At 39.4% G+C, this 27,997-nt stretch overlaps 1 protein-coding gene across 1 annotated transcript; it reads left to right on the top strand.

Moving 5' to 3' along the window:
* Positions 1–65: 65 nt before the first annotated feature.
* On the top strand, positions 66–27,119 carry LOC112571219 (protein pellino-like). The gene is made up of 9 exons (XM_025250077.1): positions 66–398; positions 4,209–4,394; positions 5,227–5,356; positions 6,018–6,317; positions 6,718–6,903; positions 7,168–7,266; positions 13,654–13,866; positions 14,074–14,189; positions 17,242–27,119. The coding sequence occupies exons 1-9, from the start codon at positions 379–381 to the stop codon at positions 17,363–17,365; spliced, it is 1,374 nt and encodes a 457-aa protein (XP_025105862.1). The 5' UTR covers positions 66–378; the 3' UTR covers positions 17,366–27,119.
* The last annotated feature ends 878 nt before the right edge of the window (positions 27,120–27,997 follow it).

The following is a 27,997-nucleotide window of genomic DNA, read 5'->3' as shown; positions in this document are numbered from 1 at the left end:
CCATCTGTGGCAGAAATCGATCAGTTTTTGTACGAGCTTGTATTTGCGCATGTCGAATGGAAGCTCCACAAGCTGAAGAAATAAGTGGAGAGGTGTATTAAAAAGAAATAAAGCAAGAGACTGACTTAAATGAGTGCAATTTTGGAGGTCTTGTCAGACGAGTTTGTAAATGTTTGTGTTGCTCGCACTAATTAAAAGGGTTATTTCCGGTTGAATGCCTCACGAAAGACAACTTCCGTTGCAAAGGGGGTCATTGTTGTATGATGAGAGGGACTGAGGGTGTTTCTCTCAAAACAAATCGACGTCCTCACATAATTTGGACTGAAGGTTTATATGGATTGATAGGATCATCTTGGAAGATATTCTGGTTGTGAGGACATGCCAGATACTAAGGAAAGGTACGAAGTGAAAGTGAGCAGAGTATTAACTTCTTTCGCGTACAAATGCATTTCCCGTATTTGATGGACAGTGATAAGAAAGTGCAGTGGCCAAAACATTTTTTCGTCAGCATTTTTATCATGATCATCATGCCTGTTGGTTTTCTTTTTGGTTTGTATCCTTATTTTAAAGGAAGAAGTATTAGCCTTTCAACGCGTCGTTTTATATTCTGTATAAAGGAGTGTATTTCATTGTCGTATACCGGATTTAAAGTTTTGTTTCTTTTGGAGATAAGGCGGCGCTGGGAGAGAGAGAGGTAGCTTTCGCAAGGAAATGATAACCCACACCTCTTTCGTTTGCTTTCCAATAATTAGTAAATGCCGTGTTAACTGTTGCAGGCAACCTTTACTAGTTATGTTAAAGAAAAAGAAAAAAACCACCCCAAGAAAACTGCTGAGGTGTAAAGCAGAATGTTGACAAATTATTTTTGACAACAAATCATGAAATTATTGATTGACATTGTTTTTACACACATGTTGTTATAGATTAAATGTTCGATTATTAAGTTTCCTGAATACATATGATGATGACAATTTTTATTAACGAGAGTTAAAATAAAAAAAAAAAATGCTTTTTTCCATTTAGCCCTCACCCTTTACAGAGAAGAAAATTAACTACATAAATAAAGTAACTAAGTATTGTAGAATAATTTGTAGTAAACATAAAGGAAGGTGGATATGTACAAAAGTGGTGGTTAATATATATTTACAAGGTTTCCTGGAGTTGGGAGGAATTCCTAGAGGCCTCATCTATTTGTCTTGAAAGTTTTTAGGAGATGGCGGAAAGCAGTTAAGGGAGTTCAATTGCTTAAGATGGAGAGGGAGGCGCTGTTTCATAGCACACTTCCTGAGTATTTCAAACTTGATTTAAAACAGTCAAGTCTAGGAATGGGAATATCAGTTTTGGAGAGGTTCTAGAATTATTGGAGGAAAATAGTAGAGAGAGTCTTGGCAATAGTTTACCCATTAGTATTTTATGCATGAAATGGATTTATTAAATTTAAGTCTGTCTTTTAGAGGAAGGACAACCAGAGAGGTGAAGTCATTTGGCTGTATTTTCAGTTTTAGCAGAACAGCTTTGATTACTCGCCACTGAACACTTGCTAGAGGTTTCATGGAAGCTCCACTAGCGAAGTTCCAGAGGGTTGATGATATAAAATAAGCTTCTCTAGATAGTATTGTATTATGAGGCGAACAAAAGAATCACATAACTTACAGCACTCACTTGTAATAGCTGCAAACTAAAAGTTGATGAAGTAGTCCACAAATGAATGGGAAAATCTCATTCTAGAAATACCATCCAAGAGAGCTTGCATTTTAGTCTGCTGATTTATATATTAATACCACATGACATTGGTGCCTGGTAATTCTTGATTACATTATTAACATTGAAAAAAGTGAGAAGTATTTGACACAGTCTGGTGCAACAAATGTCTGACAATCTGCAAGATTTCATTTAATGCAAGATGGTAATGGATTTTCTGATAAATCTTTGAGATAATTGCTAATGGTTTGAAAAGGAAATTTACAAGTCAGATGAGAACCCTGGGATTATAGATTTCAGTCTAGGACTCCATGTGTCCATAAGTGGGGCTTTCATTTCTGACTCAGCTTGCTTCTGTCACCCAATCTACTACAAGATATTTTGATATACAGTCAGACCTTGATAAATCGACCTTCCCTAAGTTGAATCCTCCTTATATCGAATTAATTGTTAGTTCCCGGCTAAATACCTGCGCCTATTACGCCATTTTCCCTAACTCGAAAACTTCTTAAGTTGAATTTTTTTTTCGAGTCCCTTTGAGTTTGACTTATCGAGGTCCGACTGTACCATACATTTCAGACTATTGAGCGCACCAGTATGTAAGCTGCACCCACTAAATGTAAAAAATCTCTACTTTTTTTCACAGATAAGCTGAACTGGTTTATAAGCTGCAAATACATACAACTTCAAAGCTCTCATTTTCAGCATGATGAGGGTGTGTGCTTCAGGAACTGATCTGAATGTTTCAGTTGTATGGCTTGATTTAAAAATGTGAACTGTAACATTTAACAGTTAGCACTTTAGCATGAAGCTCATTGAAAAATGAAAAATCCACAAACAAACTGCATCACTGTTTAAGCTTCAGGGTTTAAAGTTGGGGAAAAAAGTTGCGGCTTATAGTCCGAAATCTACGGTAGGTGTTTATGCATTATGTAAAATGAGTATTAGTTGAGTGAGGATACAAAAAGCTGAGCATAACCCTGGGAATCAGTTGCTGACATGCTATGTGCTATTTAGCCATTGTTTATTACCACAAGTAATACAACCTCTCTGTGTTCACCAAGGGGTATGGTGGAAGAGGCACATATGGTGCAGTATGTACTTCATACAGATTTGTGGATTTTCACATAAAGATTTTGAATTTTTCTTATTATGGTAGTTTAAGAATTGAGGAGGTAATTTCACGTTTCCTTTTTTGTTCCTTCCTTTGTACCATGGAGCAACACAAGCTCTCAGTGTTCACCAAATGGTATGGTGCAAAGAAGCAACATAAATCTTAATCTTATAGCACAGTCTCTTCTTCTTTGTTTTAATTTGAATTTTTGAATTGTGACAAACATTTGATCTTAAATTTTTGAATTTTTTATGTGAAGTATTTTGTCTCTTTGTATTGTTCTTGTGACCATCATACTGCTTCTGTTATTATTTCTGCACTGTACCACCACTCTAGGCAAGGGCAACTGGTCCCACCACTAATCATGGAAAGGACTATAAGTCCACCTCTGCAGCAAATCATGGTGTTAACACAGCATCGGCCAAAGCTCAGAGCTTTTATATTTGCAATCAAGGCGACCCATCAGTTGGGTAGTGGCTGTGATCTCACTGGTAGAGAAGAGTTGTGGTACCAAATGTATAAGCCCACAGAAACATTTATGGATAATTCATGCAGAAGAAACTTCATGCCAGATCAGTTGAGGCCATAATTGACAGTGACTGTGTGCCTTATTGGCAAGCTTGAGGAAGGATCCTGTGGAAATTGATGTACTGGAGCACAGCCAGCTATAAAGCTGAGAGAAGAAACATCCATCAGTACATGAAATGTTTGCATATTACACCAATGCAGCAACTCACTATGAGCAAAGGCTATAGGTTCTGGTACAGTAAGGAGAAAACTAACTTGAGTTTGGCCTGGCCTTGTCTGTACAGAAGTGGGAGGAGTTTTGGTAAGGTGTTGATCTGTGTACAGAAGTGGTAAGAGCTGTCATCAGATGCAGACTCATTTTTGGCAGGCTGATCATTATTTGCGTCTCTGCCAGGTCTCACAATGTCACCATTGTCCAAGTTTATGTTTCAACTTTCATTCATAAATACAGCAAAGTGAAGGAGTTTTATTAACAGCTGGAAAGGATAATAAAGGTAGCATAACGAAAAAACATTCTAGCTGTACTTGCTGACAGAAATGCAAAATAGTTACCAGATGTCTACCAGCAATGGGCATGGGTGAAACCAGCAATAGGGGCCTAAAAACATGCTAGAGCTTGCATAAAACTACCAATTCACCTTAGCCAGTACCCTCCATCTTTACATAGAAACCGTATTTGAAAATTCCCATTTCTGATTTATTATGATTCTGTTACTGATTGTACTACCAGTTGTTTTAAGAGCGGTTGTAATTTAATATGAATTAAGAATTTTGTTTGAGCCATGAGCATGGATGCACAAATGCAGATTGTAATTTCTGTGGTTTGTCTTTGAATTATGACCGAATAGTTGTTGTGGTACTGCAGAGGCTTGGAAGAGACTGGCAAAGCTGTCTGTGACGTCAGGCAACCGTCTGCCACACTGGCGCAAGAGCTGACAGCCCAGCACCATAGCAAAGAGGCTTTTGAACACACACACTCATCCCCATCACACAAGCCACATCTGCCTGAGGGAGAGGAGGCTATTAAATATGGAGAGCTTGTTGTTGTCGGGTAAGTTTTGGCGCTTTGTTGTCAGGTGAATGGTTTTAAATTCTCCCCCATCTCCACTTCTGTACAACAGGTCCTCCTATATGTATTCAAGCAAGAACATGAGTACTTCTTTGCTGGATGTTACTGAAGTTTGTGCCAAGTACCTTCTTATCTTTATTTGTGGACACACATACAACCCCTGTCATGTACCAAGTGATGGATGGTTATGGTGGTCCACTTGAACTGGTCTTCAGGGGGAAACAGCTAGATAGGCACAGTGGCTGGTAAGGCTCTTTGCATCAGCCTGTCTTGAGTGTTAAGGAGCAGGTTTTGCATGGAATGACCTGTCCATTCCATGTTTTGCCAGCCAGTTCTTCCTCTGTCCACTTTGATGTCCACCATAAGTACCTAAAGGAGTGGTCTTTAACAGCGTCATGTTGTGTCACATGGCTAAACATGACTGTCATGCACCACTTCACAGTTGCCAGAACTTTGTGTCCTGCTAGGACAGTGACCTTGCTTTGTACAAAGTCATCGGTTTTGTGTTTCCTGTTCAAGATTCAGAGCAGTCTTCTCAGGTATTTGTTACTGAATGCTTGTATTTTCCTCTCTGTATTCACAAGCAGAGCAAACATCTCATGTCTTTAGAGCAGGATGGGAGCTATGAGGGACCTGTACAGTCTGTACAGGGTAGGAGACCTAATGATGCTGCTTTGCCAGGTCCTATCCAGTCTAGATGTCATCCAGTTGATCTCAAAACCCATGTAAGAAGTAGTGCCTCATGTTTAACAGTTCTAACAGCTGGAAACAGATCTTGATCTTCTTAGTTGTAATTGGCATGTGTTTGTTTCAGCTACAATGGTCACCTTACCAGTGGCGACAAGGGCAGACGAAGGAGCAAGTATGTCCTCTGGAAACGATCAAAAGCAAATGGCGTGAAGCCATCAAAGCGACATTTTGTCTCAGACCCCAAATCCTCAAAGGTATTTGACAAGCAGTTATTTGTTTTTCTAGCAATTTGTTTCGTGTTTTTTTTTTTTAAAGTGTAATTTAATTTTTAGATCACAAGTTAAAGGCCAAATTTTCAGCATCCAGCTGGAAAGAATGGATTGCATCTGGTGGAAGGAGGAGAGGGTACTTGTTGAACCAAAGGGAAGCAATTAGCAGATAATGACCATTAGGGTAGAAGCAATTAGCGCATGATGACCACTAGGGTAGAACCCAAATTCCACAACTCATGATGCCTTATCTCAATATCTCAACCATCCACTTAAAACTGCAACACTGAGCTACCAAAATCAAAGCCTCCACAAATGTTAAATGGAATGATATATTATAGAAAAAAAATTATAGAATATATAATATTGATTGTAAAAATGAAACAATCAAGAAACAAGAAATATGTTGGTTTTTTTGTGTTTTTTTTTTTGTAGATTGTGGTTTTGTTTATTAATGATCTAGATCAAGGTCAAGAGATCTTATAGTTAATGTTGTTTACATTATTTCTAATTTTAGTTGAAAAATAGTTAACTTTATTAATCTCCATGGGCAGTTATAACTTGGGAAGTATGCTCAGTTACAAAAGTTACACTCACAAAAAAAATGTAATGTTGTAGCTTCTTGGTGGTCCTTTTGTGTCTACAGGCTGTTCAAGACAGTGCACAGCATTCTGTTTCCTACACTCTTTCTCGCAACAGAGCGATCATTGTAGAATACCAGCAAGATGAGGATACAGACATGTTCCAGATTGGTCGCTCCTCAGAGGGACCAATAGACTTTGTTGTTATGGATACCATTCCTGGATGCCAGCGCAGTTCACGTGACAGTGTTACACAAAGTACAATCTCGCGATTTGCCTGTCGAATCCTTGTGGACAGAAATCCACCATACACGGCTAGAATTTTTGCAGCAGGGTTTGATGCAGCACGCAACATATTTCTAGGGGTATGTCTTTCATTTTGCAGTGACATTCATAGCCATAATAATTTTAAAAGTCTATGTTGTTTTCAATTTTGAGTTGAGATTCAGTTTACATCCAGCACCAGAGTTCTATTCTTATTGTTGTCTCATTCAGTTTGCCTTGACTTAGTCTTGTAGACTTTTCTTTTCCTTTTCATCTTGGGATTTTTGTATTGGGATGCCTTCAAAAATAGTTTGTATCTTTGACATTATGTATATTTTATGCAAACATATTCCTTTTAAGACATTTTATTTCCTTGAGAAATGATATTTCAACTCATGTTTGCGGATGTCTGTGTGCGTACTTGTGCATGTGTGTGCATTTGTATATATGTGTGTGTGTGCATTTGTGCATGTGTGGTTGCATACATGCTTTGTTAAACAGGAAAAGGCAGTTAAATGGTATTCTGAAGATGATATTGATGGATTGACCACAAATGGGGTGTTTGTAATGAAGCCAGTGGGTGGTTTTACACCTTCTGCAAAACCTGGTGTTTGGCGGGAAATTTCTGTAGGAGGAAATGTTTTTTCTCTACGAGAGTCCAGGCCCTTGCCTAATAAAATTCACCAGGTAACTACAGATGTGTAGTTTTTAGGTATACTGGCTATAACTGTTTACTGTAAAAGTGTAGGATATTAGGTAAGATAAAATCGATAGTTTTTTTTGTTAAGTTTTAGTATTTTCAATGAAAAGTGTGTTAGTGGAAACAGTTAAGAAGCTTTTCTAAGTTATTTTAGGAAGTTCTTTGAAAGTGCAACTATAGAAAGATTTGTGATAAGCCTTGGTAACATTAAAATGCACACTTAGCTCACTTTCATCTTCTTGATTTTAAAGATTCCAGATGAGGACAACATCCTTCGAGATGGCACATTGATAGACCTGTGTGGTGTCACACTACTGTGGCGGTCAGCACTTGGCCTCATCACAGCTCCAGTGAGTGTTTATAAATTTCCAGCAAGTTTTGTTGTTTTTCTGACTTTTGCAGCTGTTTGTGAACATTTATTGTCTTCTTTATATTTGTGCAAAAAGCATCTGTTTGGTTTATCTTGATATGAACATTTTCAAAATATTTATAGGATTTTGTGTGGGCTTTGAGCTGTCAGTAGAATGAGGTCAGCATGCTGTTATTACCATGTCGGAGCACAGGTAGCACACATGTAGTGCACATGTAGCAAATGCACATGCTCATGTGCTTTTTTGAACAGCAAAAGACAAAAATCTGCCTGTGGCCTTCCCAAAATGTATGCATAACCCAACAAACAAATCTTTTTGTGATTTCTTTGTGAAATATATTATCATATATAGATACAAACATATGCATCATAAGCAAGACAGCACATATTATCTCCCTTAAAATTTTTCAGGCAATTTCTGATGAAGACACCTAGATATTTCTTCACACCTGACTTCATTTATGAACAGAGAACACTTTGTCTAAGTAGTGGTTTTAACAAATGTGTTCTCCAACCCTCCTACTACCTTCAGACAGCCACAAATCACACTTTCACTCAGTCAGGTAGATGTTTACTGTTAAGAACACTAAGAATTTCTGTATGAAAATTTCAAACTTGAAATCACATGATGAATTAGAGTTTGGCCTCCGGATCTTTTGGACAAAACTAAATCCATTTACTCTTATGTCTCATGACTGATGCAACTAAAACTCTAATCTGTGCCTTTGTGCTGTCAAGAATGGACTATTGTAATTCTCTTTTAGCTGGAATTCCCAAGTATCTTTTCTACAGACTTCAAAGGATCCAGAATAACGCTGCTCACCTCACCTGCAAACCATCTAGATGTGAACATATATCACCTATCATGCGCTTTCTTTACTGGCTGCCAGTTGTGGATAGTATAGCCTGCAAACTTTCCACTTTGACTTTGCCATTTCTGGCACTGGTCCTCCGTATCTCTCCAAACTCACTCCCATCTGTACACCTGCATGATTTCTTCACTCATTGGAGATGTGTGAGTGTGAGCTCACTGTTTGGTTTGCTTGATTATAGTCTCTTCAATTTTCCTAGTTTTAATCTACTAATTTCCACCTTAATCTACAACAAAGTGTTGAGATGCATACAGCGGACTGAACATATTGGTGTAAATTTTGTTTACTTGTGTCAACCTTCTAAATTGTTCTGAGAACTTTTTCACCACTTACCTGGTTTACATAACTCATTGTGCTGCAGTGACTTCAACTTATCGTCTGCTACTATGTCGTCTGGCAAAAGGGGCAGTAAACAGGGCAATAATCGAACAAATAGTAAAACTAAGTGCCCACTATTCTCTTCACCCTTCGTCTACTCAAAAGGACCCTAAAAAAGACATGCGATGATGACCATGCTGAAAGGTGGGATCCTGAAAATCAGTCTGGGTGAAAAGAGAGAGCAGATGTGGCTGACAGGAAAATATTCTAACATGTGTTAATGAAGCACTTGCACAGACCAGTAAATGTGGTACCTGTGAAAATACCTCCCTGCATCTAATACTCCTTGCACTCTTGACAGCCATTTCAGTTGCTATCGCAGAGGCACTTGATTGTCAGTCACTTCAAGCTGCACGCTACAGATGTCATTCAACAAGACAACCTTCAAGACATGGAGCAGCGAGTGCAGAGTGGCGTCCTGCAATTCAGGTACCAGGAGGACTGACTAGAAGTGTACTCTTGACGTGAATTTAGGAGTAGATGAGATGCCATATGAGAGTGTCAAAGAGAAAGTGTTACAAATCTTCACCGACTGTGACACATCCATCCACTCAGAGGATATTTCTGCAGTGCATAGTCCTAGACAGAAACATAACCAAGGAAACAGACAAATTATTGTCAGATTCGTCTCACGTTGAAAAAAGAGACAAGTGATGACAAAGAAGAAAAATATGATGGATAAACCAGGCTACAGGAACAAGATATACCTAAATGACGACGACCCCACTAGGAGCAAAGCTTTTGAAATATGTGAAAGGCCTGGAGTGTGTGAACAGAGTATTATCTGCAGATGGTAAAATTTGGTGCTTTAAGAAGACCCACTCTGACCAATATAGAAACACCAGATGATTTATTCAAACTTGGCGAAAACACTGTCGACTATGATAAACTTGGCCTGTCTAGCCTACCTATCTACTAGGACTCCCCTAAGGGTATTTGTTGCACAAAAGACCTTAAGTTACCTGTGAATTTGGCCTGTAATGATCCACTTGCCCAGTGCCAAAATTGACATAGAAGTAGTGGTGTGTCTAATCTCACGGATATATCAGTAACGACTACAACTGGAGTGAGTACACCAAATGACAGTATTACAAAGAAGATAGTGGGTCCCATCTCCAAATGCCCTATTTGCTGCATGTGCTTGTGGAAGTAAGTTCCCACCCTGAGAATCCTGAAGACTCAATAACTCATTTGTCCTGCCTTACTTTGAATGCATGTGGCATTACTTCAACATTGATTTTTCCAGACCTAGCAGACTTGATTAAGTCATACAACATTTGTTGTCTGTGTGAAAGCAAGCTAGATAACCCTGACTTGATTCACATTGATGGTTATGTACCCTTCTACAATAATCAGCAAATGTGTCAGCAGATCGGGAGGTGTCATTATGTTAGAGAATCACTTGCCCAATACCTAACTATTTTTGAAGAGCTATCTAAAAAATAGTATAGATGAGGATAGTATGCATTATTACTCTTTTGTTGACCACGAGATGAACCGGGATGCTTTATGCTTAAAAGTTAAAAAGGAAGCCACAGGACAGGATATTTTGTTTGTGGGTATGTACATGCCACCTGAAGGGTCACAATATGTAAACTCTGATGCTTTTAGTGAACTGGAGGAGACCTTGCTCTTAATGCAAAGCAAATCTATAATGGGAGACCTAAATGCTAGAATTGGGCTAATCTGAAAACCTAAGTGATGAATTACTGAACCCTGACTTTACCCTCAATAATTATTATGACCTGCCAAAACATGCCTCCCAAGATAAAAGTACCAACAACTATAGTCAAAAACTTATTTAATTATGTAGAAACTTAAATTTTGCAATTGTCAGTGGAAGAGCAGGACCCAACAAAAATACAGGAAAGCTTACCTGGAAACACTCAAGCATTGTAGATTATTTTATACTGTCTGGAGAATGCTTTAATATGCACGAAGGCTTTGATGTCCTAGAAGTTAATGAGTTATATTCTGATATTCACTGCTCACTAAAACTTCACCTGAAACTATTATCCAAACAAAATGTTCAACCCAAAGTACTCCAAATCCTAAATAATGATAATTTAAAGAAGGATACAGTATGAATGTTAAAAAGGAAGATGTTAAAAAGGATGGGAGAGAGTAGGCACCCTTGACGGACCCCGATCGTCATCGCGAAGAACTCGCCTAGGTGGTTGTTGAGTAGTACCGCGCTGGAGGCGTTCTTGTAGAGTGCTGCTACCATCTGGATCAGTCCCTCCTCTATGTTGAATGATCTCATGACCTGCCAGAGTCCATCGTGCCAGACACGATCAAAAGCTTTTTTGAAGTCGATGAAGTTATGGTATAGTTGACGTTGATGCTCCAGGTGTTTTTCTATCATAACACGGCAGTTAAAGATCTGTTCTACCGTGCTTCTTCAGCCCTGAAGCCAGCCTGTTCTTCTGCCAGCAGTTCCTCTGCAATAGGTTTTAAGCGGTTGAGGATGATTCTGAGCATTACTTTGCTTGGGTGACTTATCAGACTGATGGTTCTGTAGTTCTGGCACTGCCGCAGGTTCCCTTTCTTAGGGAGTGGGATGATGATAGACTGAGCCCATTCTTTTGGCCATTTCTTTTCTTCCCATATCTTTTGACACAGTGTGGTGAAGGCCTTGGTTGTTGCATCTCCTCCATGCTTCAGCAGCTCAGCAGGTACGTTGTCCACACCAGGTGACTTTCCTCCCTTCAGACTGTGCATAGCTTCTCTCACCTCATCAGTGAGGACTGGCAGGTCTTCAGCCTCTCTTGTCCCAGTCTGGTGATGCTGGAGAATGCTGGTGTCTGGCTCGATCTTGTAGTTGTACAAGTCTTGGCAATATTCAGTCCAACGACTTAGTACAGCAGCGTTTTCCGTAAGGAGCTGTCCGGCGCTGTCTTCGATGACTGTGGCTGGTCGCTGCTGAGTCTTGGTGAGGGCCTTCAGTATTTCATATGCCTTCTTGCTGTCTCCGCTAGCCATGCCTATTTCCACGCTGCAACACTGGTCTTCGATCCAATCTTCTTTTGCCTCCTTCATCCTTGTTCTGATCTGCTGGTTGACAAGTCTGTACTTGTCTGCTGACGTCGGGTCTCGACCTCTCCCTTTCTTCAAGGCTCTCCTTTCGTCGCAAAGATCAAGGATGTCGTCTGTCACCCAGGGTTGTTTGCGCTTCCTCTGCTTCCCCAGCACTTCGTCTGCAGTAGAGAGTAGCACCTCTTTGATACTTCCAGCAAGGGCGTCTATGTCGCAGTCTATAGTAGCCAGGGCTGCAAATTTGCCCCCCACCTGGGCCTGGAAGATCCTCTCTGTGTCCGGATCTTTGAGCTTCTCAAGGTTGAATCGGATGCGAGGGCTCTTATTGTTGTCACGTCTCAACTTCAGTTTCAACTTGAGGCTAGTGAGGACGAGGTTGTGGTCGCTGCCTATGTCAGCGCCAGGAAAGGACCTCGTTTGTGCTTTGTTGATGCTTGATTTGAAACGCTGAGGCAGCAAGATGAAGTCAATCTGGTTATGGACCAGACCTCCCGGCGAATGCCATGTTACAGTTCTTGACTTCTTGTGCGGGTGGAGGGTATTGGCAATGGTGAGACGGTGACTCTGAGCGAATTCTAGTAGCCGTAGGCCTCTTGCGTTGGTGTTGCCTAGGCCAAACTTGCCGACTGTTCCTGCCCATTGTTGGTAAGCGTCAGGGCCGATCGTAGCATTCCAGTCGCCAAGGACAAGCAAGATGTCTTTCTTCGGAGTTTTCTTGATGATGTTGTCCAGCTCCTCGTAGAATTCCTCAACCTCTTCATCTTCGTGTTCTGATGTTGGGGCGTACACTTGTATAATGGTAATGTTGTGCGGTCGAGCAGAGATTCGGATGGAGATAAGTCTGCTAGAGACTGGGGTGCAGCTGATGACAGTTCCAGCCACCTCCTTCCTGACAATGAAAGCGACACCACGTTCATGCTTGATTGCGTCTCCGCTGAACCAGAGCTTGTGGCCTTCATCTGTAGTTGACTCCCCGAAACCAGTCCATCGGACTTCCGCAAGTCCCACAAAAAATCATGCAGGACACCCTCCACAACCACCTTACCTCAATCTCCATTGGTGGCAGACCCCTGTGCAACCTCCGCTTTGCAGATGACATTGACCTCATGGCAGGCAGTAACAACGAACTTCAGGATTTGACGGACAGACTCTCCAGGCGAGCGGGGGCCTATGGCATGGAAATAAGCTCAGAAAAAAGCAAAGTAATGATTATTTCCACCACCGACAGCAGCAGCAACATCGTCATGAACGGCCAGAAACTGGAGGAGGTCAACAGCTTCAAGTATTTGGGTGCCACCCTGACTAGAGATGGTTGCTGTACAGCAGAGATCCGTATCAGGATTGGTATGGCAACATCCGCAATGTCCAGGCTGGATAGGATCTGGCGAAGCAACTCAATCAGCTTCAGTACCAAGCACAGGCTGTACAAGTCCCTCGTAGTGTCAATCCTACTCTACGGCTGCGAGACTTGGACGCTGCTAGCCGCAACGGAAAAGAAGCTCCAGGCCTTTGAGAACAAGTGCTTGAGAAGGCTGCTCCGCATCTCGTACCGCGAACACAAGACCAACGCATACGTACGGAGCACCGTAACCTCCTCGTGGGCCCACATGAGCCCCTTCTGGCAACAGTGAAGCGGCGCAAGCTCGCCTGGTTCGGTCACGTCACCCGCCACAACACCCTGTCCAAGACGATCCTACAAGGAACCCTCGAAGGGAGCCGTCGTCGTGGTCGTCCGAGGAAAAGCTGGGTCACCAACATTAAAGAATGGACCGAACGCGAGATGCCAGACCTGCTCTCATCTGCTCAAGACAGGACCGGGTGGAAAATTCTGTCTGTTGCTGCTGCCGGACGGTCCCCCCTACGCCCGGACCGGGCATGGGACTGACCTGACCTGACCTGACAGTATGAATGGTCAGAGTTTTTTGCAGATAACGGTCAATAAAGACGATATAAACCTAACCTGTAAATTTCAGCTTCCAAAACTCATCCGTTAATGACATTGGGCTTTTGTTTACAGGCTAGCTAATTTGCCACCCTTGATGGCTGACTATAAAACATAAAAGTCCAAATTTGCTTTTCAGAGTGAGATGGAATTCCAGAGTATGATTAATCAGATCAACGCTGGGCGGCCACAGTGTCCTGTTGGTCTCAACACTCTGGTGCTGCCTTCCAAAGGCTCTCCCAATCTTCGAGAAAAACATCCGTATGTCTACCTGGCATGTGGGCATGTGCATGGTAAACATGAGTGGGGACAGAGTGACAGTCAGCACTGTACCTGCCCACTGTGTCTCAAGGTAACAAGCTGCATATGTGTGGATGCATAAATGCACATTAAATATATTTACAAGGACATATTTGTAAGAGAGAGAGTCACCCTGTGTGTTTGTGTGTGTAGATACAGGTGGCCATGCCTTAACTGCTGATTTATTTCAATTATAAGGTAGATTGCAAGCCATAAGTTATGAAGGAACATTACAATTAAAATTTTTTTTTTTTTAAAGACTGGTCCCTTTGTGAAGCTGCAGATGGGATGTGAACTAAGCTTGTACGTGGATGCTGAGTACCCAACTTTCTGCTTTAGTCCATGTGCTCATGTTGCCTCGGAGAGCACTGTCAAGTAAGTCATAGTCATGATGAGGGCAACTCATCTTTTGTATAAATGATAAGCATATGTGTGGATGCATATGCACATTAAATAGATTTACAAAGACATATTTGAGAGAGAGAGAGAGAGAGTTTTTGTGTGTGTGTGTAGATACAGGTAGCCATACCTTAACTGTCCATGATAGGAATATTCAAACAGCATTGTCCACATCTGTTCTAAGATCAATGGAATCAGACAGGGGGATTTAGCCTTTCTGTGATCAACATATAATAAGGAAAGCTTCACACATTTTGTCAACACCTGAACATGTACTAACAAGAGAATTTGTATTATTAAGCTCAGGTAAACATTATTCCATGCCAATATGTGAAAGTAATAGACACCTGACATCATTTGTGCCATCTGTGGTCCAGCTGCTCAACCTCAGACGAAGTGTCTGTGGTGTATGTGTGTGTGATGCTGTAGGTGCGCACATGATTATTCTTGATGTACGTTTGTTGTTTGTTTTATATTTATATAATTGTCACTTGCCTGCTTTCATTGCTAATATTTTTCATGTTGACATCTTTTAACACTGCACCTTGCAGCGAACTTTATTCTTACTTTTGTTTCTAACTTTTATTTTGTAACTAGAGCACCTTCCCATGTTCAAATTGCCTACTGGGACCAAGAAAGTTGATCATTGTCAAACATTTATTTGGAAACAAATAATGCTGTCAAGGTCTAGGTTTTATTGGTTGTAGTTTTAAGAAAACAGAAGCTTGAAAACATAAGTGACTTTTACAGTCACGAGAAAGGGTTGGTGATAGGAACGGATCGAATGGGTTTGCATTTTTAATAGCAGCCATATTGATGAGTTTTGGATCATTATACAAATATCCCAGAATGATGATGAAATAACGTGAAATGTCTGCTTTGCAAAAGTGTAAAAAAACTGAAGTTGTCTGCCCGGATACATTCTAATCTTTCCTATGCATAAAGAGTTGTAAAAGAGGACCATGTTTGAACTCAAACATCAGCTTCTCAGCTTTTTAGCTAAGTGTGCCAGCTTCAGAAGGTTTCAACATGCAGCATATTTGAGCTGTTATATTTATGATATTATTATGTGCATATTCTTATGGGTTTTCTTTTTGCAACTACAGTCGAACTTCTATAAGTTGAAGCTTCAAGGGACTGATGAAAAAAAAAAAGTTAATAAATGTCCGAGTTAAGGAAGTTTGTCAAAAAAAGAAAATTTTTTTCACTGTGGACTTATCTTTATTTCTGCATGTGCTCACGCATCATTGTTCCCAGCAAAAACGTCTATTATGGACATCAGACAACAATTTCTCTTCATTTCTTTTAAAATAAATGAGTCGATGACTGTGAGTCAAAAATGTTCATGGGTACATCTTTGCGTGATCAGTGAATGTCATTCAGCATGGTTCTTGTCTCCTTCAGGGTCGAAAGTGATGGTGATTCTTCGAAATCACCTTTGTCTGATTCATCCGAATTCTTGACCAACGTTTATCTTTCATCCTTTTCTTTGACACTTTGAAGAATCTCTTTTTCTTTCGGCTGTGATGCAACGCATATTGCATCATCATCGTCATCGTATTTTTCACGTGATGTCTTCTGATAATCCCAATCCTTTATTCGCCGCTTGTCAGTCATTAGTCAGTGAGTCGTCAACATCGTTGGTAAGCGGTTGTTGCACATCAGCTGCTCATTGATGAAACCAGACTTCCTGAAACAGTTCAGAATCATTGACTATGTCAGTGATGCACAACCTTTTTCGGCCTGCAGGCCAAACACATTTCCGACATGTGTCACGGGCCGCTTCACCGCAAAAATACAAAAAAAAAAAAAAGATACCATTTTTATTAGAAGCAAGTTGTACTTGCCATTAATTATGTAGTAATTAGTGGGATATTTGAAGTTGTTTTCCCGAAACCAACTTCTGAATGTCCGGCTGCATCGTAGAGACACCAAGTCAGAGCACTGAATCGAAATGTTCGTCCACTGAAAAAAAGATTGAGAGACGCCCCTACGTGGGGATAAATACTTCTTCTTCCCTTTGTTTCGTTTTTTTAGGTCTTTTTTTATTACTAACATGCCGATTTCCTGCTGTGGGCAGAAGTTTCGCGGGCCGTACCTCCCTGGACTATGTGAACATCTTTCCATGAAGTTGCAATATCTCGGCAACAATCCAAGAGTGAAAGGGACATCAGGGTTTTGTCATTGCTATCCAGTGACTGAATGATTCGTTGAAGAATTGCTCTCCTGTATTTGTGCTTCAAGTTCTTTATGACCCCCTGATCTAAAAGTTGCTGTTTTGATGTTGAAGGGAAAAAGATAACGCTAATAGCCTTCGATGGCTTTGACAGCAATTTAGGATGTGCATTGCAGTTGGGGGTGAGTGGGTTCTGGCCCTCCATTTACTATGAAGGTTTAATTTTAACCAAATGTTTGTTTCTTGCTATGGTTTTAAAGACACTCCAGCACCCTGTAGGAACAGTCATGCTTATTGCACATGTGTTTCCTATCAGAAAGGGTCGATAGGGGAGGAGTACACAATTTTACACTTTCTGACGTATTTTCAAATGGTTTCAACATGCTGACCGGCTTAAAATTATTCAAGTTGTGGAAGTTTTTGGCTAGGGCAGTTTGAGCTATGGAAGTTAAATGTTCATTGGTTTAATGGAAAGCCAACCAATTGAGAATTTCAACTTACAGAAGGTCGACTTTCAGAAGTTCAACTGTATATACACAGCCATACTCATACAATCATAATTCATACCATGGGGGACATATTTCTGAACTACCTTGCTAAATAAAAAACTGCAAATAGAATAAATACTATCAATTGACCCTCAGATGTAATAAGCTGTGTATGTCAATAAATAATAAAATCAAGTCCTGCTAAATAGAAATATACAACATAGCAATACACAGTCAAATAAAACACACAAAACTTTTAGTAATTTCAGAATGTGTACTCAAAAGTGAAATGCATTTTGGTGAAAGTATGACCTTACACAGAAGATGGAAAGATTTTATATATATCTGTATTTTTTTCGTCCAGATACTGGTCACAAGTCCAGGTTCCACATGGTTCCCAGGGCTTTCAAGTCATCTGCCCATTTTGTTCCACACCTCTGTGTTCCACAATGTACATCAAACTCATTTTCCAGGACCACACAGACTGACATGACCCATTTGACCTCTAGAGCAGGTCAAGGGTTTAGGAGCAGTTTGTATGAATGTTCTCAGCTATCACTGTCTTTCAGGGGCTTTGGACTGCAATAAATGTGGTCGTTACGAGAGAGATGGTAGAAACTTGCATGTCAAGATGAATAGGCTTGTTATAAGAGAAATAATTTAAGCTGCCATACTTGTTTAACCCCTAGTCAACTAAACTGTTCGTGGTTTTAATACACAGGAAGGATTTGTGAAAGGAAGGCGATCTGATGATTATTGGTGGAGGGACAAAATAAGATGTGCATATGTTGAAAATTCTGAAAGCAAACTTTTTTCAGTTTTCACACACATTATATTTCAAAAAGTATCTTCATATATTAAACACATCAGATTGTTCTTGGATGCATTTGGATGACCTACTTTGTTGCTAATTGAAAACAAGCAGCTGTGAAGACCCTGACAAATGAATGTGATTTGACTTTGACATTCTGGGCATATCAATTGAAGTCTTATTCATACTCATTCACATTTTCTCTTTCATGATTTAGTCATAGAACTTACTTAACCAACCTTGTCTTTAATTAAGTGGTTTGATAATTAGTTTTATGGTTTGATACTTTAGAATGGGGGTGGGAAACATTTTTTCCTCCAAGGGCCATTTTGATATATAACATCAATTGTGGGCCATACAAAACTTTTTTAAAAAATGAGCCTTTCTATTTGGTCTTCTTGTAGTTTTGCTACAGTCAGGGCTTCTGCTAAGGCTAAATTCTTTGGGGTCCCAGGGACCCCTTCTTCAGATTTTTAAGGGGTCCCTGTTCTTCGCCCAAATTTGAATGGGACCCCATTGACGAAAATTGAAGGGGTCCTCCGAACTTTTAATGCGTACTGTACGCAATTTTTTGCGTAAGCAGAAGCCCTGACAGTGTGTTAATATTTTTGCAATGTGTACAATCCCAACCTGCCTGGCACTACTGTCCTCTTTAGTCACCAAGAAAATTATGCTCTGCCACAATGAAAAGCATAGGATAAAACTGTTTGGAGTTTTATATGTTTAGAATTAAAAAGTTTCTAGAGGTTACAGAGAACATAGTAACAAAACCTTTTTTCCTCATGCACAGTTTTCTGTTTGTGATTGTGCAGCAAGAGTACATTAATGATATTAACAATAATGATATTATTTAGTACACACATACATCCTCCCATTCATCCATTGGAAATCCAAGAAAAGATAATGTTGGAAACTTGTAGGTCTGAACTGTGCACTAAGGTATACAGCAAACTCAGTCATCATTATTATTATTGTATGAACCAACACGGTCAAAGAACGCTTTGCATATCAGCAGCCAACAGCAATTTGGAAGTGGTCCACCCTCAGTTTGAAGAGAAGGTCACATGCATGCATAATTCTCCAGAATTGTTCATACAGGCTGCGGGAGCCAATGAGAAGCATTCATGTCTGTCCCGTCATGCACTTGCATGTGTCCTATCGTGTCCCTCAAAATTTACTTTATTATTATTCACAATATACATTTATGCTGCTATGAAAATAACTAACATATTTTACTGAAATGAGTGATTGCCTTGGTGGGCGGATCAAATGATTCCAGGGCCCTTGGACAGGATGTTTCCATCCCTGCTTTAGAACATGCTAATTTTAACAAATCTTTTTCTAGAATATAAGTTTTGCAATTAAAAAAAAGAATTTTTTGGGCATTGTGACATTTATAATAAGCAATCTGTTTGCTACTACAAGAAAAAGAAATGTAAAATAAAAATATTCGAAAATATTATTTACAAGGAATGTGAAGGTATATATATATTTATGCAGTTTTCATTATAGTTGCAACCCCTGTGAGCTGCTTTGTGCTAAACTGACATGCATTTATAACATGCCCTCGTTTTATTTAAGTACATTTCATTTAAACAAGACCTATACTAGTAATTGATATTCGCATTGAAATTAAGAGTCAGAGCATGAATATGATAGATTTGAATACTTTAATATTTCCATAGGACCAGGGAATCTTCATTAACAAGATTTTCACACAGTCTGTTAGTAACAGTTTTCTAATCGAAAACTATATATATCAGAAAGAACAAAGTAATTAAAGTAAAACAATAGTATGGATTGTAATGATTTTAAATATTATTATATATTTTAGTGAGTAAAGTGACAGCGAGAAGATGGGTCAGTGAGCTGACTTCCGGAAGGCTTTCGCCAGCACGCATCATAGGCCCTCCTGAAGAGGGATCTTCCTGTTCAGGCTCTTGTGCTTGTGTTGCATTTGCGGTTTCTGTAGCAGGGATTGTTTTACAGAGCAACCCGCTAGTCCCACACCCAACCCTCCTCCTTCATTCAGGCTTGGGACTGACAAGTTACCCAGGGGGTTTCCAGACGGAGTTAACAGCATTTGTGTTATATGTGCAGAACATTTTAAATAATAGTTATATGTTTCAGTAAGCAAAGTGATAGTATTTATGTTATATGTGCAGAACATTGGAAAATAGGGAGGCTTTTCCTTGGTGTGGCTTTGCAGCTTAAGAGTATCAATAATCTCAACATCACAACTTTGTCTGAAAAGTTAGTCACTTTGTGGGATGGGCATGGAATGAAGATTAAGACTTGCACAAGGGTTTCATTCTCATTATGCCAGTCCTGCTCCCATACCTCTCATCTCTGTTGACTGTTTAATATCGGACTTCTTTTTGGTTCCGACTTCATTTTGTGAGTTGTTTTGGGGAATGGGTGTCGAGGGTTCCTTCCTCACCCTTCAGATGTCTTTACAAAATGCTAACTCTTAATGTTTGCCATAGAGGTTTATATAAATCAGTGTAGAAAAACTTGATATTAAGAATTTTTTTCTCGTGGCTTGATAATGTTCACATAAATGTACAAGCTTTTAAAATGATATTTTGCAGTTGTAAAATCAAAATTTATAAGCACTGTCTTTTTATTCTCACAAAACCAATACATATCCTTTTTTCCAGCCTTGTATTCTGTAGAACATAACTGAAATTGGACTGGTAGAGTTATATTTGTCACTGATTCTTCTTTTGATGGGCTGTTGACAGAAAATTGTTAAAAAAAACTTTTCACCTTTGCATTTTGGCAGTACTCAACCTAATGTTTATATTTTGTGTCATGAACTACACTGTGTACTGTATTATTTTGCTGTAGGATACAAGCAGAAAGGCACAATTTAATGAAATTGTTGAAGGTTTAGCTAAACAGTAAAAATAGTTGTTACCAATAGTCTAAACCTGGTTGGCCATAATTGTAGTAGAGATGATGTGAGCTGACTACGAACTCTTGCTGTGGTGACTAGTGTGAGCAATTGACTGCATATACAGTATTAATATGCTCAGATAGGTTATTATTACATCTAGTTATTCCAAATGAAGTAATCATTGAGACAGATGAGATTCTGAGAAATAAATGCAAAAGAAATACTGTTAACTACTTCCAGGAGAGGAAAAACAAATACAGTTGATAGGTGCTGTTGAGATTTGATTCAACTGATTGAGTGGTCTTCATAACAAAACTTTCCAGGGTCCTCCTGGTGAATTGGAGCTAAATGGAGATTATTACTTCATATTTACTGATGTTCTGGGAGCAGGGATCTTACAGTTCTGAAGGTTGTATTTTCCTCATGTTATATTTGAAAATATCTAAAAGCTACTTCTTAGAAGAATTTTTTGGGCAAACCATCACAGTCTGAGACGGGACAAGTGCTGTTTTAAAAAAGCTACTGCTAAGTTTAAATATGTATTGAAAGCTGTAAATCTAGAAAAGTCTACTATCTCTATAATAATCTCCAAGCTGCATAGATAAAAAGTTGTTGTATAAGCTAATGCAATTGATGCACTAGCGTTATTAATATTAAATAACATCAACTAGAAGTCAACCCCATTAATGTCTTTAGCATTACGAACATTAGTAACTAAATGAATGCACTAGAGTTATAAACATTAACTAGAAGTCTTCCCCACGGATTTCTCCGGCATTACTAACATAAGTAACTGATCGATGCATTATCACCTCTTTTCCCATTAGTGAACAAGGATGAAATGCATGGTTATTTCAAGACTGCTGTCTTAATTGCATAAGAAAGCAGCAGGATGCACTGCCTTTAGCACAGGGGAGGGCAAAGTACGGCCCGCAGACATCTTTGGACCGGCCCGTCTGCCAAAATGTGAAGTGCACTTGTTTTCATCTTTTAATTCAGTCGAGGTTGATTAGATTAATTAGGTTGACATGTCTGTTGTTAGAGAACATCGGGGCGGCTGCCTTCAAAAGAAGGGATGGTTTTAAAATTTTATTGAGAGAATTGAAACAGCTTCACTTTACACAACCAACGGGATTAGTGAACGTTTTTATCTATTAATTAGTTGTCCATTCCATTATCACTAGGTGGTGTATAGTCACATAGCATGGGTATTTGCTATTTTACCGGTCTGCCGCATAGCTCAGAATTTTGACACCAGAAGTAAAACTTTGCCCACCCCTGCTTTAGCAGCAAAGAAGACATCAGCGGAAGATCAAAGAGATAATAGGAAAGGCTAAGCATTGAAATGATGCCATGTTTAGCTCCCTTTGACCTTTAACCATTATTACAAGTATTACATATGTTGGGCATTGAGAGAGATTTACTTTGTAAGAGTTAAAGTAATTGAGCATTAATAAAACGTCTCTCAATGTCACTTTGTGGCATTTTGTGATTGTAATGTTTACGATTTGATGATTCCACATTGCTTGCTGTCGTTAAAAGAATGCATGAAAGGGTTAAAATGCACAGAATACTGATGCTGGTTCACTGGCTTTTTACAGATGCTTGTCTTCCATTATTTTTACCATCGTAGAACAAGGGCTGAAATGCATGGGAAATGTGAACGACATAATATTTTGTGCATGGAATTACTACATGTTGTCTTCTTGCTTTGCCGAGATGAACACGAAGATTAACACATTTTCTTATTTGATGAATTTCTTGTAAATTTGGTATTTTATAAACATGTGATTTATTTTCCTTATGCTGAATCTTTCAATGAGTGCGATATTATGATGGCTACAAGGAATATAAAGGATGACAGAACTATTAAATTATCTGATTCAGTGACTGCTCAATAGTTTCAGGACTTGAAGCTCAAACCACACATTTGTAGGCACTCAGTATGCCAATGCTTTATGGAGAACTCATTTACCTGGTAGTTATTGCACTTGCTCTTGTAAAAATCATTTTCTCATCTATGAAGTTTTGTGTGAAGAGCATTATTGTTCCAATTTTGTGTCATTGTTAGCTTTGAACTTCTCTGCAAAATGCATTGTGTTTAATATTTCCTATTTTGTTGAAACTGAATCATTTTTCTCCTTCTGCTGACCAAATTTCCTGCCACTAATTTTACCTAACACTCCAGCACAATAGATATGTCCTGTCCTAATGTTCAGAAGTTCCTGGCCTTTTTGTTTTTGTTATATGTGTACAGGTTTTTCATGAAAAATACCTGTGTGTATATAGAATATGTTTTCTAAGCCTTATTAACACATACCTGCAATTATTCAGAGCCAGGCATAGATACACTGACACATACAAATCAAAGGGGCATTATTAGATATGGGCACATTATTTTCCTTTTGCATTTTTAAATTTTATAAAATTGTTACTGGCATTAGAGGGCACAATATTGTTCACTGAATATGTGGGTTTATGCTGTTTTTAATTTTGTTGAAATAAGATTTGGGTTTGGGTCATTTATGGCTTAAAATGATTGATGGAGTAGTTCTTCTATCAGGCAACACTTTTCAGAAGACATTTGAAATCATTTTTGTGGTTCTGACGTTTACACCTTTATTTTACCAATGAATACAGATTAGCAGTACGTTGTATTGAAGCATGATTTGTGTGACGTGTTACTCAACAACTGGGTTGATGAAATAACCACATTGTCTTTCATAATGATGGCAGAAAGTTAAGACCAAACAGATAAAGTGAAATGCAACCACATGTCAGAGTTTATTAAAAGAATTCAAGGCACTTAAGCAAAAATCAGAATTTATCTAATTATTATCATACAGAAGAATGTCAGCTTGTATCATCTGCTCTGCTTTGGGCTGGCTACAAACACAGAAATCTATGAAGTCTTTAAAAGAAAAGTTGATTCATGCATCATCCATCTTAAAAAGTCATAATTACAGTAACATAACAATGGACAATTATTGACAGATTCATCAAAAGGAATCATTTGGCCCAAATAACAGATTGCTAGCATATAGACTGATGTACATTTTAAGAGTAGCTGTCTGTAGAAGAAAGGAGATTTAGCAAGCTTACAAACAGGTTGCAGGTAAAGAAAATATTTTTCCAAACATTATCAGCTCTCTGTAACTCTCTGGAATTGATCATGTGATTGACAGCTGGAATAACACATTTCAGCATGCATTAGGTTTTTTAAATGTCTGCCACCACCATACAGTATTACACACTTGCCTGCTGGCCAGGTCATGCAGTTCTAGTGACAAGGTTTAGAATGGTGAAAGGATCAGTGAAAAACAGGTTGTTATAATGTTAGGAAGATCAAAGTTAGTTGGCGGTTGGTACCAAGCGGTTTGTGCATGTCTGTAGGGCTGCTTTAGAAACCATGTTATAGTCATTTCTTTTGGCACCTGTACATGCTGCTCTTACAGACATATTAGTGGAATTTGTAAGTGTATTATTGATATTGTTTAGGGCACAAACATAGAAAAGCTTATGTCATGAAGGCCCATGAAGGAAACAGTCAACAATATGGAGCGTGTGTAAATGTTTAATAGCTAGTACAATTTTACGGTACTGATACAAATGTTACTGCTGCAAATGTCACAAAGGGAATCTAAATTGGTCAAAGTGTAGAGCATTTTCACCTGATATCATTTGTTTTCTTGTTTTCATAAACAAATCTATGAGAAACTGAGGATTTGTTCCTATTTTTACTGTGCTTTCGAACTCCGGGGAGGGATACCATAATATGCTTGTTATCAAACAGCGAAGGTCACGGCATGTAGGTTCACATCTTGGTCTGCCCTACATTTTTTCATATAGCATGTATTTACAGGACTTACTAGCCTGCCATGGTGTAGCCTTATTAGCTGACTAGGCACACCGGCAGCCAAGTTCTTTGTATTCACATTCCTTTTAAACAAGTTCTGTTGGAAACTGAAATGTGAAATTATTTTGTTTAAGAGAATTGCAGTAGTTTAATGTTAACAGTTTTTTTTATATATGAATATACTTTCTCTGTACATCTTGACATCTACCTGACAGTATGTCTTATCAGTTTCAAAATATGAAGTTTTTCTTTTTATTTTTGCTCTTCTCTTCATTTACTTCCACTTATGACCTGCATGGTAAAATGTACTTTGTTTAAATGTTGAAGCCTCTCCCTGTTGTCTGTGCTTACTCTTCATTGTGCCTTCTTGTGCCAAGCTACAGGACACATTTCATTAACTCAACAGTTAATAGTGTGCGCTTCATATCCTTGCCCGGCTACTAGGTCACTTTCACTTAACAGATCTATCTTTGCAGTGACTACTGTGTACCAAGAATATGGAAAGCCTAATTTATAGATTTGGAGGAATATTCTTGCCAAGTTTACTTTTGTATTTCTGATTATCACTGACTGTAAATACTTTCAGGCCATAGAGGGTTCACCATCTGACCTTTTGGCGGGAGGAGAAGGAGTTTGGATGTTGATGGACCTTTTGTTTTGTTGTATAGTTATCGCGCATTTTATTTGAAACTTAGAAGAGTGATATTTATTGGGCCAGAGGAGAAAATGGTGTGACTCAGCACTTACTATACCCTTTATTACAGATTTGACTTTAACCAATCTTCTACACTGCCAGACTTACAGCTTTGTGTACCCATCCTCTCCCTAGCCTCCACACAGCCACAAAAGCAGAGTTTTATCCTGTTGTGAAATGAGATTTCATTTTTGTGTGTGTGATTAAGTGGTCTCAGCTGCATTTTGCTATTTTTTTTGGAAGCAGTCACTGATCACTGTTCACTGTTCTGAGACATTCCACTTGTTGTTGTGACTGCTTGTGTGTGCAGACTGTGTGATTGAAAATGACATGTCATTGCTGTACATACCCATGCTAATTGTGTTAACATAAGCAACGAATGATCTGACTGGGGGATGGAACAGTGCAACTGAAAATGGAAAGAAAACAAGTAACTTTGCATCACGGACTGTGGAATACCAACTGAATGGTAAATTAGGAAAGGGGCAGCTGCAGTGTGTTGGGCTTAGAGTTCTGATGGAGTGGGTCACTCACCATCACAGTTAAGCATCTTTGACCTTTCAAGACCAACCTGAGCTGTTTGCGTGTTTAGCAGAGATCAGTGGATACAGGCGATATAAACCTCACCTGTAAATGTCAGCCTTCAAAACCCATCTGTTAGTTAATTATCCGCTAGCAAAGTACACGATGAGCACCTGCCATCAACGACCACCTCTAACGGTGTATTACGTCACGCCAACAGTGCACTACGTCATGTTGGTACACCATTCACAACATTGCCAGGGTTAACACCAGTCACAGCGACAGTTCACATGTAAAGTTCCATGTCTCGTGCTACAGTAACAGTTTGTCACAACCACGAGACTGTCAGCGTCCGAATAATCGCACCTGTCACTCATTCTGTCTCTCTCTCTCTCTCTGGTGTTGACTGCTGGCAATGTTGTGAATGGTGCACCAACGTGACGTAGTACACTGTTATCAGCGCTTGTTGATTGCAGGTGTAATCGTAGCGGATAATTGATGTATGAGTTTTGGAGGCTGACATTTACAGGTTAGTTTTTTTATCGCCTGTTCTACTGATATCTGAAAAAAAATGCAAACCGTTCAGGTTGGGCTTTAATAATCCATATGATTAAAAATAAACTTGTGCTGGACCATTAAAAAACTCAAAGCAGGGTATCCAAAGAAAACGCTTTACAAAGGAGGACCTAAAACTTGACTGTCAGAATTAAGGAAATTGCTTTAGTATTGAACAGAAAATCGAGAACTTTAAAAAAATAGGGGTACTGTGCTTTCTCCTTTGGAGAGTGCCTTTTTCCCACCCTAATTCTAGTTTTAACTGCTTGCTTCCACCACATGTCATGAGATAATAGTAAACAGTAACAGGCTATGTCTAGAGAAAAACGGGAAGAGAAGGCCAAAAGGTTGAATACATACTTTGGCTCATTGAAGAGGGCAGAAATGTTGCTTATTTCCTGATGGCATCAGCTGTAAGGCTGTCACAACAGCAAGATGATACCACCAACTTCTTTTCCTACCTGTGCTTGAATGTGGTGGCAGCAGTCTTACACCTTGCCTCGGTATGTCTCAGATGCTGCATCTTGTGCTTCTCTGCCCGTAACTACCTGTTTCATATGCAAAATGATGTACCTGAAATAGGTGTGCCAGGTAGCATCAGGCAGTTAATATTAGACGATGTTTGCTTTTTTTTCTTTGTAGATAGCTGTTGCCTCTGATATGATGCGGGTTTTAAAGTTCTGACATGTTCTGCTGTACGTCTGGACTAAGTCCATGCAGGTTGAATTTAATGTAAATTGATGGACTTCTATGATGTTTGGATTGCATCGTGTGTTTCATTTTTACTACATTATTATCCTTTGTTATTTTGATTTTAGCAAAGGAAACAGGACTTCTTTGTCATCTTTAGTTAGTGCCAGTTGCTATGTTTATTTTAAACCTGCAAATAAACTGATTTGTGAATATTTAGGCATTTTGTTTTCTTAGTACTTACAACTCTGGTAATATTGGTTTCCGTTAATGTGTACTAAGGGACCCTCAACCACAGTAACGATTACTTCCACTCTCCGTCACTCAACCATGGTCCATCCATAAAGTAAATGATCAGACATTAAAATTAATAATTCCAGAAATGAACCATGATGGCGTAGTGCCAGATTGCTGCTGTCTTGACCTTCACATCGGCCTACATCATGACACACTGTGGTTTGATGGAGAGAACTCGCAGATTATCACTTTCTTCCCATTTTCTGCTTTTCTTTTATTTTCTTTGGCAAGGAAAGTCTGTTTGAAGCCACCGTTGAAGACAGATAATTTCTCTAAGCGAAGAAGCGGATAACCGAGTGGTCGGAGGACTTGGTGTGCAAACCTCAAGGCACGCTCGGTTCGATACCCATGTAGGACAACCGACTTATCCCTTCACTCCCTACCCAAGTCGACCCAGCTGTCGGAAATGTATCCACGAGTCCATGGAGGGATGGGAAGAGCGTCCTCACGCTAGTCCAGCGGCATGTAGAGGGGGTACCTGACCGGTGATACTTTTTTATTGACCACTTCAACTGGTTGTTTGCGATCTCAACTGCCACATCAGCCCCATACTTTGCCGGGTTGGGAACTGTCAGCAGCACAGAATTTAACTCTATCTTTGATGCAGTTACACCGTGGATTGACGACTCACCTGTCATGCCACATCATGGCGAGGGTGGGAATCGACAGCTACAGCTTTTTACACTTGCTCCCTGTTTTCTGTCGGTTCCTTGTGCTACCTGACATCAGACAGGTGAACAGAGCGCTTTTCACACTCACGCATTGTTAACTGTAACACACAGGACAACATACAAAC

This window comes from Pomacea canaliculata, linkage group LG8 (genome assembly GCF_003073045.1).
Source record: "Pomacea canaliculata isolate SZHN2017 linkage group LG8, ASM307304v1, whole genome shotgun sequence".
Taxonomy (NCBI): domain Eukaryota; kingdom Metazoa; phylum Mollusca; class Gastropoda; order Architaenioglossa; family Ampullariidae; genus Pomacea; species Pomacea canaliculata.
The sequence above is the reverse complement of the archived record's forward strand: the minus strand, read 5'-3'. Positions and strand labels throughout refer to the sequence as shown.

What these genes read in the sequence shown, in the direction of transcription:
- LOC112571219 (XM_025250077.1), top strand. Translation starts at nt 379, where the DNA reads ATGCCAGATACTAAGGAAAG. An exon ending in TGCCTAATAAAATTCACCAG is followed by an intron (nt 6,904 to 7,167) that starts GTAACTACAGAT and finishes TTGATTTTAAAG; the next exon opens with ATTCCAGATGAGGACAACAT. An exon ending in CCTGCCCACTGTGTCTCAAG is followed by an intron (nt 13,867 to 14,073) that starts GTAACAAGCTGC and finishes TTTTTTTTAAAG; the next exon opens with ACTGGTCCCTTTGTGAAGCT.